The sequence below is a fragment of the Pelodiscus sinensis genome, chromosome 7, assembly GCF_049634645.1.
Source record: "Pelodiscus sinensis isolate JC-2024 chromosome 7, ASM4963464v1, whole genome shotgun sequence".
In the NCBI taxonomy this organism is placed as follows: domain Eukaryota; kingdom Metazoa; phylum Chordata; order Testudines; family Trionychidae; genus Pelodiscus; species Pelodiscus sinensis.
The window spans coordinates 64,980,193-64,993,753 of record NC_134717.1 but is presented as its reverse complement, the minus strand read 5'-3'; the positions used below and the strand labels follow the sequence as shown (position 1 = coordinate 64,993,753).

Genomic DNA, 13,561 nt, shown 5'->3' with positions numbered 1-13,561 from the left:
AGCAGCCAGGCACCGGAGCAGGGAGCCCCACAGAGAGCCCAGCAGGAAAGGAACCATTCTGTCTTGGGAGCAGGGTTTCAACAGGGAGCAGTCACTAAGATCTGGGGCCACCCACTGAACAGCGAGAAACCAAAGCATCAAACAGCTGCTCGTTCAGCCCAGCACCACCCCCAGGGCTGGCTGAGGCAGGCGCCCGCGGAGAGCCAGAGCGTGAGCATCATAAAAAGCTGCACCTGAACGCAAACACAAGGGGCCGGCTGGAAGTTGCAGGGCCTCTCCTCAGGGCTTGACTCTGCACTCTGAACGTTCCTTTGCCATACCGCGTGTGTGCAAGAAATGCATCGAGCGATGGGGCCCTGGGACGCGGGGCCGGGCATATTTTGAAATGAGCAAATCCAGCGGAGAGCTTTCTGTGGGCTCCAAGCACCCGTTCCCTCCCCTGGCGTTCCCCCACCAAGCTCCCATGCAGCCCTGGAGAGACTCCCAGATCCTGTGTGATGTACTGAGCCAGCCACACCTCCCACTGCAAGCCACAGAGCCACGAAGCTAAGCCTCTGGCCCAGGTTACAGACCCACACAGACAGCCTGCCAACGGGGCTGAGGAGAACTATTTATTTGGAAAAACTCTTTAAGTGGACACGTTTCAGTAAAACAGGCATAAGATAAAATGAGCTGGCAAAATGGATCTTGGTTACAGAGTAAAATAGACGGTGACATTGACGGCATCTCAGCCGTTTCTGTCCGAAGCAAGAGCACCACTGGGAATATGAAGGAAACTTCTCCAGGCCACGCCACATCTTCAGTGTGGCCGTGGCATTACTGTGTAAACATGTAGGGCAGGAATTGGCCAGGGAGGGGTAGCACCTTTCCTTGTCACTGCGCCTTGCAGGGCCTGCTCCAGAACCAAGGGAAGCTAGTGAGGATCTTTCCATCAGCCTCACTGGGTTCTGCATCTGTCTATGTGACCGTGGCCCTAGGCAGACCTTCTAAGGGCGACTTTGGGACACAACCCATCCTAAGCTCACAGCTTTGTAGGACAGGGCAAGTGACCTCTCCCCCCCCCACCCAGGGTCCCCTTCTGGCTTATCCCTAGCTCTCTGGGTCCCATGTGGCTGGAGTGAAGCCCTGTGAACCCCACGGGTATGGGTGGAAGTGCAGAGGGGCAGCCCGTGCTGCACGGAGTCTAGCCTGCGGCACTGAGAACCATGTGCACTGTGGGCCCATTTCCCAGGTGCTGAGGATGGTTTTAAGGCCCGTTTGGGGGTGGGAAACAAACTTGCCTGCCACGGCCAGGACCCCACCTCCCTGGCTGGTGCTGGCATTTGAAAGCTGAGCCTTAAACGCAGCATTGGCTAGGCCCTGGAGAACGGGGGAAGCAAAGGGCTTTACTTGGGAGAGCGAGATCTGGGACCGAGCTTGTCGAATGGGGCGAGTTCTGCATGGTCTCTGCCTCATCTGCCTCGCGTCTGGGGCTCGGTGGTGAGTCGAAGGCTGGCCACGGGGCAGCCGCATTTAAGTGCGGCTGCTGGGGGGACTCAGGGAGAGGAAGAGGAAAGGGAGCTCCAAGCAGGGGTAGGGGTGCACAGAGACTCTGGCACTATGGCTTTACACAGACACAGAAGTCCAGCCCATATCGCTAACTTTTGACTTTTTCCGAGACGCCGCAAGCACACACGGCCTGTCCCCGGGCTGGGCGAGGCCTTTCCCTGCCACTCAGTTCACAGCGACCCTCCTGGAGACTGTCTGGTAGAAGACCCCTCGAAGCAGGGAGTTGTAGTCAGGCACTCGGAAGAGGTGGCGCTCCCCATAGGCCACGTCATACTCGGTGCTCTTCCCCGTGACAAGGACCTGGATGTTGGGCTCGTTGACTTGGCTGCCAACCACCACCAGGTAGATCTTGATGCCCGCCTGCTGGGCCTGCTGCACCGCCTGCTCGATGGCACTTTTTGTGATCCCCTGGGAGTGGCCGTCGGAGAAGACCAGCAGCCGTTTGTTGGCATTGGCCCGGGAGGACTGTTGGTAGAGGCTGGTGACGTACCGGAGGGCGGCGTTGATGTCCGTGGCATCGTTAATGAACTCCATGTCATCGATCGCACTGGCGATCATGGTGTAGTTCTGCAAAAACAGGGCTTCCAGCTTCTGCTGGTTCTTGCCGCTGTACTGGACGACGGAGACGCGCACGGAGTCCTCCGAAGGCTTGTCCGCCAACAGGAACCGCTCCGCCATCTGCTTCACAAACTTCTTGGTGGTCTCAAAGTTCCGGCTGCCAACGCTGGCGGAGCTGTCCACCAGGAGAGTGATGTCCGCGGGGCCCGTGAAGACAACTGCACGGAGAAAGCCGCTCGGTTATTCGCAGCTTCTCCGCCTTAAGAGTTCCCCTGCCCCACCTGAGTCCACTGGACTCACGGGCTGTCTGGCCTCCTGCTGCAGGAGACTCGACCAGCCTGGAGTCTTGGCCCCTCTGCTCTTCCTTCTGGGCTTGCCTGGGCTCCTGGGAAATAACCTCCTGCCCCTTGCCAGCTGAGCGCCCTGGCTGGTTTCCTTGCCTGGAGGGCATGCCTGCCGGGCACTAGCAGCCTCCATGCTGAGGTGGAGGGAGGGGTTAGCTCCTTACTGAGCGGTAGGGAAGTTTGGATGACCCCCACCCCCGTTAGAAAAGCACCTTTTCCAGCCGTTACTGCCCCAGTGCCACGGCTTGTCCCTCCCCCGCCCCAAGAACTCGGGACCCAGGGCCATGGTCCATCCTGGGCTGCCCTTTGAGGCAAGGTGTGGGTGCCACTCGGGCCTAGGCCAGGAATGTGCCTCCCGAGCTCTGGAGCAATGCTCAGTCTTCTGCCCTGGCTCCGCTGTCTCATTTCTCCCCCCCTCCCCGTGCGCTCCCCCAGGCCAGCAGTGCAGCTGGGCACGCCGGGATTCCTGCCTAGGACTGGGCTTTGAACCCAGACAGAGCCAGCTGCCTGGCCCTCTCCACTCCGAAACGGTAGTTCAGATTCCCTGGCGCGGGCGGGGCGCTGGGCTCCCTCCGTGCCCCACCCGCCCTCGCCAGGCGGAAATACTCACTCGGGCAGGTGTAGTCTGGACATTTCTTCTCTGCAAGAGAAACAAGCAAAACAAACCCCTTAACTTGGCCCTCGCTCGGGAAGGGCGTCTCTCGTCTAGACACCAGCCAACACCCCCCCCCCCCCAGAATATTCACAGCCAGCATCCAGCGCACGACGCCACGCTACTGCCAGGGCCAGCTCTACCACGGCCACGGAGCCCACCTCTCGCCACACAGGCCACGCTGTGTCTCCTGGCCCGGCTGCAGGAGGGCTGAGTGGCAGAGCTGTGGCACCACATGGCCGCCCCGTGGCACCACGGCAAGGACTGATCTGCAGGGACAGGCCTGGGAATGACCAGGGGGGGCTGCGCTGTGCGGGGGAGTCCCTATCATCCCGGAGGAAGCAGAGCACGTGGCTAGCCATGTATGGGCCAGTGAGCACCTCTGCCCGAGCCCACACCAGGGCGTGAGCACTGCCAGAGCGGGAGAAGTGCTGGGCAGGGCCTCGGCTGGAGAGGCAGCCCTCCGTAGCCAGGCATAAACCAGGCCTAGAAATGGGCTGGGGAGATGACAGACCCCCTCCTGCAGCCACACGAGGGTCCCCGAGCTGCAGTGCCGCTGCCTGGAGCGGCTGACTCCCCAGTCGGCAAAGTGGCCCGGAACCCCATCAGCTGGGATGTCATCGGGGCTGCCGGCAGCCCTACCAGTCCGAGTGGGACCTGCCCCCCAGTCCCCTGGCTCCCGTCGGGGACCCCCCGTAATCCTTCGGTCCCGGCCAGTCGGGAGGAGTGAGCAGTGGCAAGGACCTGGCAGCGCCAGCGGCGGCACCACCCACCTCGGCAGATGTAGGAGGTCACGTTCAGGAGGAAGGCGTCCTCCAGCAGCTCGGCATAGTTGTCCCGCTGGACGGACAGCCCCGGGCGGTAGGAGGTGCCCTCGCAGGCAATCACCCCCAGCTGCTCTGAGTTGGGGGAGGTGCGGAAGATGTCCCCTATGCCCAGGGAAACCACCTAGGGACAAGAAGGCCCATGACTGACTGGGACTGGCCGGGCGTCGCTCTGCACCGCGGGGCGCCCAGCTGCCTTCCTGGAGTGGCCTCTGGGCCAGATGTGGCACAAGGGGCATGCAGGAGAGCGGAGAGGGCTGCCATCCCCACGCAGGCCCCCCACGCCCACCTGCTGAGCGGGGAACCAGCAAGTGCTCCGCTGTGCCGACACGTGCTCTCTGTCTTGCCGCCCAGTGCCGGCCTGCGTGGGCCCCAGGCCGCAGGCGACAGCCACGCTGGTCTGCCTGGGCACCCCATCCAGCACCTCCCGCTCGCCCTGGCCCACAGGCGACAGCCGCGCCGGTCTGCCTGGGCACCCCGTCCAGTGCCCCCCGCTCGCCCTGGCCCACAGGCGACAGCCGCGCCGGTCTGCCTGGGCACCCCGTCCAGTGCCCCCCGCTCGCCCTGGCCCGCAGGAGACAGCCGTGCCAGTCTGCCTGGGCACCCCGTCCAGCGCCCCCTGCTCGCCCCGGCACACAGGCGACAGCCACGTCAGTCTGCCTGGGCACCCCGTCCAGCGCCCCCCGCTCACCCCGGCACACAGGCGACAGCCACGTCAGTCTGCCTGGGCACCCCGTCCAGCGCCCCCCGCTCGCCCCGGCCCACAGGCGACAGCCACGTCAGTCTGCCTGGGCACCCCGTCCAGCGCCCCCCGCTCGCCCCGGCCCACAGGCGACAGCCACGTCAGTCTGCCTGGGCACCCCGTCCAGCGCCTCCCGCTCGCCCCGGCCCACGGGCAACAGCCGCACTGGTCTGCCTGGGCACCCCATCCAGCATCCCCCGCTCGTCCCGGCGCACAGGAGATAACCGTGCCGGTCTGCCTGGGCACCCCGTCCAGCGCCCCCCGCTCGCCCCGGCCCGCTGCCTACCTGGGTGTTGATCTCGCAGAGCGAGGAGAGGGGCGTGGCATCCCGCAGCGTGTCCGACCGCCCGTCCGTGATGACGATGGCCACCCTCTTGTCAGAGGCAAAGCGCGCCAGCAACCTGTCCTTGGTGAACTGCAGGGCCTCCCCCGTGAAGGTGCCGCCCGCGATCCACTTCAGGTTCCTCACAGCCCTGCACGCGAGTGGCACAGGGAGCTCAGAGCCCGCAGGCCCCGGCTCCTGACAGCTCTCACCCCCCGCCGGCCGGCCCTGCAGGCCAGGCGTAGGAAAGCGCCACACAGAGACACGGGCACGAGTGCCTGGGCTAAGGAAACATCCCGTTTCCCCCACTCTGCCCATCGCCCCTCCACTCTGCCCATCCCCCACTCCCCCATCGCCCCTGACACCATCCCCCCCCCCCCACTCTGCCCATCCCCCCACTCGTCCCCCTCCCACATGGGTCCAGGCCCTCCATGGCGGGTGCTGGGAGGATGGGACTCCTCCCCGGAGTGGGCAATGAGCATGTGGCTGCCCAGGGCTGTGAGATGCTGAAACAGGCCCTGCCCCGGCCCTGGGCTGGGACTCTGAGCAGCAACCGAACCCCATGTCAGGCTGCGGACTCACTCCTTCAAGGCGCCGATGTTGCTGATGTTGGGGTCGCCCATGGCCACCAGCTCCTGGGTGTTGCCGTGGCTGTACTGTACGACGCCCACGCGGGAGTCCCCGGCTTCAAACTGTTGAGCAAGGGTCAGACAGGGGTAGAAGCAGGGCCGGGTGAGACTGTCTCGCCGTGTCCAGCCCCAGGCCCAGGGACGCCCCTCGCCCGAATGAAACCGGGCAGCCCTCTTCTGGAGCAGTCTGCCCCGCCCACACGGGGATGTGTTGGAGCGGGGGAGCAGTGCTTTCCGCAGCCACGGGAGCTCTCACGTGGACATGCCGCTGCGCAGGAGAGGCCCCCGCTGCTTCTCCGGGGACAGGAGAGTGGCCCCTCCCTGGGCATCACCTTGGCCACAAAAGCGGTGAGGAGTCCTGTGGCACGAACTAGGTAGTTCGGACTAGGCTTCCTATTCCGATCTACCTGTTCCATGAGGCGTACAGGTAGTTCGGAATAGGAAGCCTAGTCCGAACTACTTAGTCCGTGCCACGTGTAGCCGTGGGCACGGAGTCTGCACTGGCGGACATTTAAAAATGGTGGCCCCCGGCAACATGCAAATGAAGCCCGGGAAATTCAAATCCCGGGCTTCATTTGCAAGTTCGCATGACTACATGAACCACCCTACTTCGAACTAGGGTGGTAGTGTAGACAGACCCTAAGGTGCCACAGGACTCCTCGCCGCTTTTGCAGATTCAGACTAACACGGCGACCCCTCTGATACTTGGCCACAAGTGGATTAGCTAGGGAGGCTCACAGACTCAGGGAAGGCTGGGAAAGAACCCCCCGGGCGCACGCCGCGGTGTTCTCCAGGGCCGGCCTGCCCTGCGCGCAGGCCATTCGGCGCACGCCCAGGGCCCCACCCACCTTCACGTGCTCGTCCTTGACCAGCCGGTCGATGACTTTGATGATGAAATTCTTGGCGAGAAGGAAGTTCTGGTCGCCGATGCTCTCCGAGCTGTCCAGCACGAAGAGCACGTCCACAGGCCCACACTTGCACTCTGCAGCAAGGCACAGGCCGGGGGCGTCAGACAGAGCCCAGAGATGCTCGCCCCAGCCGGGAGGGGCCAGGCCATCCTGCGCGCGCTGCACTGGAGGAGGTGGGAGCCCCGCGCAGGGCTGGGGATGCCATTAGCTACCTTTCTTTCAGCCCCCCGCCTCCGCGCCCAGCGTCTAAACCACACGGGCCGCGTTTCACAGGGCCCCCGCCAGCCCTCCTCTCCTCCCGCTGCCCAGTGCAGGCCGAGGGCCAGTCTCTTCCAGGCCCTGACCTCTGCCCTGCCTGCCTTTGGGTTCCTAGTCCCCCCCGAGACACTGCAGCACTGGGGAGGGGCGGCAGCTGGACGGACAACTCCTGCAGAACTGCTCCCTCCTTCAGCGCAAGAAGGGTCCCAGAGCACCGTGGCCCCAGCTCTTCGGGCAGCGCCCTCCTACACAGGATACAGCGCAGATGCGCGCCAGAGGCCTCCCGCTCTCTCTGTGCGCTCCCCCCGCGCGGGGGCGGGCTGTGCTCTCGGGCGCGTTCGGCAGGACCAGACCGGACTGCCCGGCTAGTTCCTGCGGCTTCGGGGGCTGGAGCAGGAAGGAGGCGGGATGGACCCAGCGAACATTCCTCCGGCGTGTGGAAAGTGACACTCACCGCAGCAAGCTGGAAGACAGGGGGGGGGGGCAGTTACAGCTGCGCGTCTGGAATGTCATCTCAGCCGGCACGCAGGGCAGCGAGCGCCCAGCCGGAGTGATGTACAGCAGGGCTGTCGGGGCCCCGCGGCTCCCAGCGCACGCAGCCCCCGCGAGGTGGCCTTGGGGGGTGCGGGGAACATGTTACCACCAGCTGATCCCCAACCAGAATCTCCCAGCAGAACCAGATGCGGGGGCCGGCCAGCCGGGGGAGGCTCTGCCTGCAGGCCAGGGGTGGCATCTGGTACTTTGCAGGAACAGGCTGTCACCTTGCTCCCTTGCCACCTTGGTTTGCACAGACAGGCCTGGTCCCCATCTCTGGCCGGCCCTGACGCAATGGGGGGAAGAGCTGGGGGGGTCCTTGTCGAGGCGGCAGTGCCCAGAGCTCCCTGAAGTGCCTGTTCAAGGGACAGAGCACAGGGCCCTCCCACCCCTGTGCTGTGAGGGGCCTGGCTGGCGCGCCAAGGGGGCTGCCAGCTCGGTCAGCTGTGGGCACGGCATCGAGCCAACGGGCGTCGGGCTCTCCCCCTGAAGCACAGGGGCTGTCCTGGTTTCTGCAGCCTGCTCCGGCGGGCTGCTGAGCTGCAGGGCCCCCAGTGCCGCACGCACAGGCCACACGTTCCCTGCAGCTGCTGGGCAGGGCGGCAGAGCTGTGGCTGCTGGGCAGGGCGGCGGAGCTGTGGCTGCTGGGCAGGGCGGCGGAGCTGTGGCTGCTGGGCAGGGCGGCGGAGCTGTGGCTGCTGGGCAGGGCGGCGGAGCTGTGGCTGCTGGGCAGGGCGGCGGAGCTGTGGCTGCAAGGCAGCGGGCAGAGAGTGAGCTGCCTGGCTGCCCAGCAGCGGGGGTACATGCCGCCATTCCCCGGGCTGGGGTCCAGCCCCCCCAGAGCTGAGCCAGGTGGCCGAGCTCACTTAGGGCTGTCTCTGCCGTTGCACGGGCTTGTCTGGCTGGTCACTGCCCCGTGGCCAAGGCCTGCGCCCCCCTCCCCACACACAGCAAGCGGGCGCGGGATACTCACAGCACATTTTCATGATGATGTCCAAAATCTCACATTCCTGACAATGAAGGAGAAAAAAGGCTGAAGGGCCGGGCCCAGACGGCTCCTGCCTGCCCCCGCGCGACGGCTGCCCTGTGGGCACAGGGCTCTCGGGGGGACGAGGGCAGATGGCATTTCTCACTGACTGGGGGACAGCCGCTCATGGGCCAGTGGCAGAGGATTCCGTCTGGCTAGAGCAAAGGGCCTAACACACTGGACACGCCGCCCGTCAGAGCGCCCAGGCCACGCCGGTAGGTGCCACACCCACCCCTCCTTGACAATGCGGCTGGGCTGTTGGTCCGGGCCAATGTGAGGGGACTCACACTGGCGCTGAGGGGGCAGGGCATGTGCTTGCTGGGCTCCCCTAGGGGGGAGGGACCCCAGACCTCTGTGTCTATGTGAACGCAGGGAGGACGACACGGCCGGGTTTGGCCTCCTCCGGAGAAGCCCTGCGCCCGCCCCGCCCTGAGCTAGACGCGCTGGAGGGACGTGGCTCCCGCGAGCGGTTGCCAGGGCAGAAGGGACAGCGAGCGGGTCACTCACGTCTGGTCCTGGGAAGCCGGGGGGTCCGGGCGGTCCCTGTCAAAGGAAGCGTTGAGAAGGCGGTTACCAGAGAGCCGGGCGGCTCTCCCCAGGCGCTCGGCTGATGAACGCTGCAGAGAGCAGCCGGGGGAGCCGCTGGGGCTGAGCGTGGAGCAGGTGCATGTGTCTCTGCAGAGGCCCGGGGGGCCAAGCCACCCCACGCGCTTTCCCAAACTGCTCCTGCTGCACCGTGAGCAGCCAAGCCCCTGGCTGGGCCAGCTCCCAGCTCCCGTGACCAGCCTTCGCCACGGGCCCGGCGAAACGCTCCCCTGCAAACAGTGGCTTCCGCAGGCGTGGGGGAGATTGGGCCCTCCCTCTGCCAGAGCCGTGGCACCCTCCCCAGGCGAACAGCACAGGGCTCCGAGTGCCCAGCCCCCCCGCACGGTGCTGTTCCCTCCAGCGCTGCCCCAGGGCGGGCTGACTTACCGGGGGGCCTTCCGGGCCGCGGTGACCCTTGGCCCCTTTCAATCCTGGGGGGCCAGGGCTGGGGTTCTGCAAGCAAAGGACAAGTGGTTACCGAGGGGCAGGCTGGGGGTGTGGCGGCTTGGCTGAGCTAGGGCAGTTGGGTTGTGTTGGGGGAGCGAAGGGCCTGTCCTGCCCCCTCCTCGGCCAGCTCACGTCACTCACCCGGGGCACTCGGTGCACGGCCAGCCCGGCGCTCAGCTCACAGGGCACTCGGTGCACGGCCAGCCCGGCGCTCAGCTCACAGGGCAGCCCAGTGCCTGGCTCACTTCGTGCACAGCCATCCCAGCGGCCGGCTTATGGGGCACTCTGCATGACCAGCCCAACAGCCAGCTCACTTGGTGCACGGCCAGCCCGGCCTGCCTTCCACTCACCCCAGCTCGGTGTCACGGCTATCTGCCCCAGACCCCTTTCCAGCCCTGTGCTCCAGAGAAAGAGACCCAACAAGGAGTGCCTGGCACCGGCTCCAGGCTGCCTGGCAGTGTGGCTTGGATGGTGTGACGTAGTGGGGGTACCTTGCTGGTTGCTATGCTGGGCAGTGGGTGACCTCCACTGGCTGCTGTCTGCAGCACGGCCCAGCAGGGCAGGGGATGAGTCATTATGCAAGGGGGCTTCCAACCTGTCTGACCAGTTATCTCCCAGGGAGCGGAACAATGGGAAGAAGGGGAGTGGAGCCCTGTCTGGGGGCCGGGCTGGAGGAGTTGGTTAGTTTCTGTCTGGGAGCATGGAGGAGACAGCCTAGGGAAAGGGGCTGGGATTTAAGGGCCCAGTCTCCTCCATCTCAAGGGAGGGCTGAGGCATCCTAGGCTTGCCCTGGAACCAGATGACATCTGTGCTGTGCTGTATCCTGGAGAAGCAATAAACTTCCTCTATTCTACTGGCTGGTGGAGTCTGTTCGTGCCATTACGGGGATGCAGGAGATGGGAAAACCCCGACGTGCCGTCACAGATGACACACAGATCAAACCTACTGGGAGCTAGTGTCTCCCTGCTGCCCCTCCCTGTAGGCCCCTCGACAGGCACAAGGCGCTCCAGAGGCCAGGCAGCGTCCCAGCATCGCCGCAGGCTGCGCCCTCTGCATGAATCGGTTCCTCCGCCAGGGCACGGCGCCCGCTAGAAAGCAAATGATGTCAGCCGCTCGTACTCACGTCAGGTCCGGGGTCTCCGGCATCTCCCTCGTCGCCCTTGGGCCCCGGGTAGCCTCTTGTGCCCTGAAAGAGGACACCGTGAGCGCGGCGAATGAGGAGCCAGGTCCAGGCGGGACAGGCGTTCCCCCATAGCCTGAGGCCAGCCATGAGAACGGACACCCCTGAGGAGTCCCAGCCGGTGCAGAGTTACCACACCCGCGTCTGAGCCACGGAGCCCTCCTGCCTCCACAAATTCCCCTAGGGAGTTGGCCTGAGCACCCGCACGGCCTGCTCCTGCCAGCTTTGGTGATCCCTGGGAGCTGCCGGCCTTTGGAAACATGGACTTGGGGCGGGGGGCAGGCCGGCCACTCCCGGCCATGGGCAACCAGCGGGCTCTGGGGCCGTCTGGCCAGCTGTGAACACGTGTGGGGGCCGCCGGCGGGTTGTGTCTCAGGCGGCTTTGTGCCATGCGAGCCGCGGGAGAGCCAGGGGCAGACTTACATTCGTGCCTGGGTTCCCTCTGGTGCCGGGGTAGCCCTGAAAGGAGGGAGACACACGTTAGGGAGGGGCTTGGGTTCCGTTGGCAGCCACGGAACCATCTCCTGGGGGGCAAAGACAACTCACCGGGAAGCCGGGGAAACCGTCGGTGCCGTTCCCTGGGATGCCATCCGCTCCCTAGCGGGGAGAGCAAACCACATCGCTAGTTAGCTCAGGCCTCCATGTGGCACCCGCCCTCCGCCCAGCCTGCCCCGTGTCTCCCTGTGGGCCGGGATCCTGCAGAGGAACAGGCCACACCGCGGGGAGGAACAGGGTGGGAGCTGTCAAGGATGGGCCAGTGATTGATGCGCCCTGTTGCTGCCTCCCTTCTAAGGCTCTAATCCCGCTCCAACGCCAGGCCCGCCTGTCCCTGCCGCCTGCCGCCTGCCTGCTCCGTCTCTGCAGTGCGTGGGTGGGGGAGCCCGAAGATCTCCTTCGCCGCTGGAGTCTCTGCGATGGGCACGCTTCCGAGAGCAGGCACCCTGGGCATGGCCCGTGGCAAGGGGGGGGGATCCCAGGTACCTGGTATACACCCCCCGCGAGAGCAGCCGGCAGCTCTACCCAAGCCCCAAGTGTCAGACCCTGCGGCCCTCTGTGCAAGGCATCTTCCAGGCGAGAGGCTCCCAGCCGGCGGGGCCGGGGGAACGTGGACGTACGGAAAGGACTCTGCGAAGGGCTGGCTGGTGACAGGCTGACAGCCCTACTATCGATCCGACCGCCCCGGAAAGTGGGCTGCTCCCCCTCCCCGGATTGGACAGCTCTCGCTGCCTCTGTGGCCCTGGGCCGTAGTGCAAGGCCACGGGCAGCAGGATAGCCGCAGGGAACGGCAGCGCTATTGGCGTGGCGTCGCAGTGGGCGGGGCGCAGTTCCACGCGCAGCAGGGGAGCGGGACAGGAGACGGCTGGAAGAGCCGAGATCAGAGGCGAAGGGAGGGTCTGTGGCTGAGCCACCCGCGGGGATGTCTCTGCGGAGCCACACGCTGGCAGACCCAGGAATGAATTCGCAGTGCACAATGCAGGGAGCGGGAACCCGTGTGCCAGCTCCTCTGCCGGGGGTATCAGCGTAGCCCCACGGGCAGGTCCGTGGGCTCAGTGCAGTGGCACCCGGGACACCCTCCGCTAAGCACTTCCTGTGCTGCGAAGGCCACGCACCCGTTCACCCATCAGGCCGGGGTCTCCAGGCAATCCGGAGGGTCCGGGAAGTCCTTTGGGGCCCTGCAGGGAGAAGGCGAAATGGTCACGGGGGTAGCGCCCAGCACCCGCCCCTCAGAAGCACACAGCTGCCCCTCGTGTCCCTGCGCCGTCCGGTGCCCCCGTCCCAGCCTGGCACTTACGGCTGAGCACGGCCAGGAACACGGGCCCGGGGAGCGAACTCTGCACCTTTACCCCGGCCTCAGTCCCTTGTCCCCCAGGCCAGGCCCGCCGTGATCCGCTCCTGGCTGGGGCCAAGCCCCCAAGGCGCACTGCAGGGAACGAGCCAATCCCGCTTGCCAGGCGGGAGCACAGTGTAGACGGGCTCTGCCTAAGGGTCTCTCAGGGATCAGCTCTCCGGCCGGCAGCTCTGCTCAGAAAACGGGCCGAGGGGCCTGGGGAAGAAACGTTAAACGTTCCCCTCCCATCCTGGCCCGGCCCGGCCATGTGTTCCTGCAGAGCAGGGAACCCGACTTCCCCGTCCCCGCTTCCAAGGGCTGCCAGGGCTTTCCAAGGGCCGCGGGGTGGCAGGGAGAACTGTTCCCGTCACTGCTCTGGTGTGCGTGGCCCCCATCACGAGGAGGAGGGACACTGACCTCAGGTCCCATGGGTCCTTCGTCTCCTCTGTACCCCTTGGGTCCAATCAGGCCAGCCTCCCCCTGCGAAAGGAAGATGAGACCTCAGGGAAGAGAATTCCCTACTCTTCCCCGTCTCGCTGGCAGCGCTGAGCCCAGGAGCCAGCTGTCCCTCCCCGCCTGTGTGCAGCTCTGCGCCCGGGAGCCGGCTGTCCCTCCCCGCCTGTGTGCAGCTCTGCGCCCAGGAGCCGGCTGTCCCTTCCCGCCTGTGTGCAGCTCTGCGCCCGGGAGCCGGCTGTCCCTTCCCGCCTGTGTGCAGCTCTGCGCCCAGGAGCCAGCTGTCCCTTCCCGCCTGTGTGCAGCTCTGCGCCCGGGAGCCGGCTGTCCCTCCCCGCCTGCGTGCAGCTCTGCGCCCGGGAGCCGGCTGTCCCTCCCTGCCTGTGTGCAGCTCTGCACCCGGGAGCCGGCTGCCCCTCCCCGCCTGTGTGCAGCTCTGCGCCCGGGAGCCAGCTGTTCTTCCCCGCCTGTGTGCAGCTCTGCGCCCGGGAGCCGGCTGTCCCTCCCCGCCTGTGTGCAGCTCTGCGCCCGGGAGCCGGCTGCCCCTCCCCGCCTGTGTGCAGCTCTGCGCCCGGGAGCCGGCTGTCCCTCCCCGCCTGTGTGCAGCTTTGCGCCCGGGAGCCGGCTGTCCCTCCCCGCCTGTGTGCAGCTCTGCGCCCGGGAGCCGGCTGCCCCTCCCCGCCTGTGTGCAGCTCTGTGCCCGGGAGCCAACTGTCTCTCCC

The 13,561-nt window shown here is 66.0% G+C and overlaps 1 protein-coding gene across 1 annotated transcript in view; it reads right to left on the bottom strand.

The window, feature by feature from the left end:
- Positions 1-590: 590 nt before the first annotated feature.
- COL6A1 (collagen type VI alpha 1 chain) overlaps positions 591-13,561 on the bottom strand; it is a 35,763-nt gene continuing 22,792 nt past the window's right edge. The window contains exons 21-35 of the mRNA XM_075934120.1: positions 12,804-12,866; positions 12,169-12,231; positions 11,105-11,155; positions 10,982-11,017; positions 10,502-10,564; positions 9,319-9,384; positions 8,854-8,889; positions 8,293-8,329; positions 7,240-7,248; positions 6,468-6,601; positions 5,573-5,682; positions 4,955-5,141; positions 3,876-4,050; positions 3,061-3,090; positions 591-2,324 (exon numbers count right to left, since the gene is read on the bottom strand). Of these exons, the coding sequence (XP_075790235.1) occupies positions 1,714-2,324; positions 3,061-3,090; positions 3,876-4,050; positions 4,955-5,141; positions 5,573-5,682; positions 6,468-6,601; positions 7,240-7,248; positions 8,293-8,329; positions 8,854-8,889; positions 9,319-9,384; positions 10,502-10,564; positions 10,982-11,017; positions 11,105-11,155; positions 12,169-12,231; positions 12,804-12,866 (1,671 nt within the window). The 3' untranslated portion in view covers positions 591-1,713. The remainder of the gene's footprint in view (positions 2,325-3,060; positions 3,091-3,875; positions 4,051-4,954; positions 5,142-5,572; positions 5,683-6,467; positions 6,602-7,239; positions 7,249-8,292; positions 8,330-8,853; positions 8,890-9,318; positions 9,385-10,501; positions 10,565-10,981; positions 11,018-11,104; positions 11,156-12,168; positions 12,232-12,803; positions 12,867-13,561) is intronic.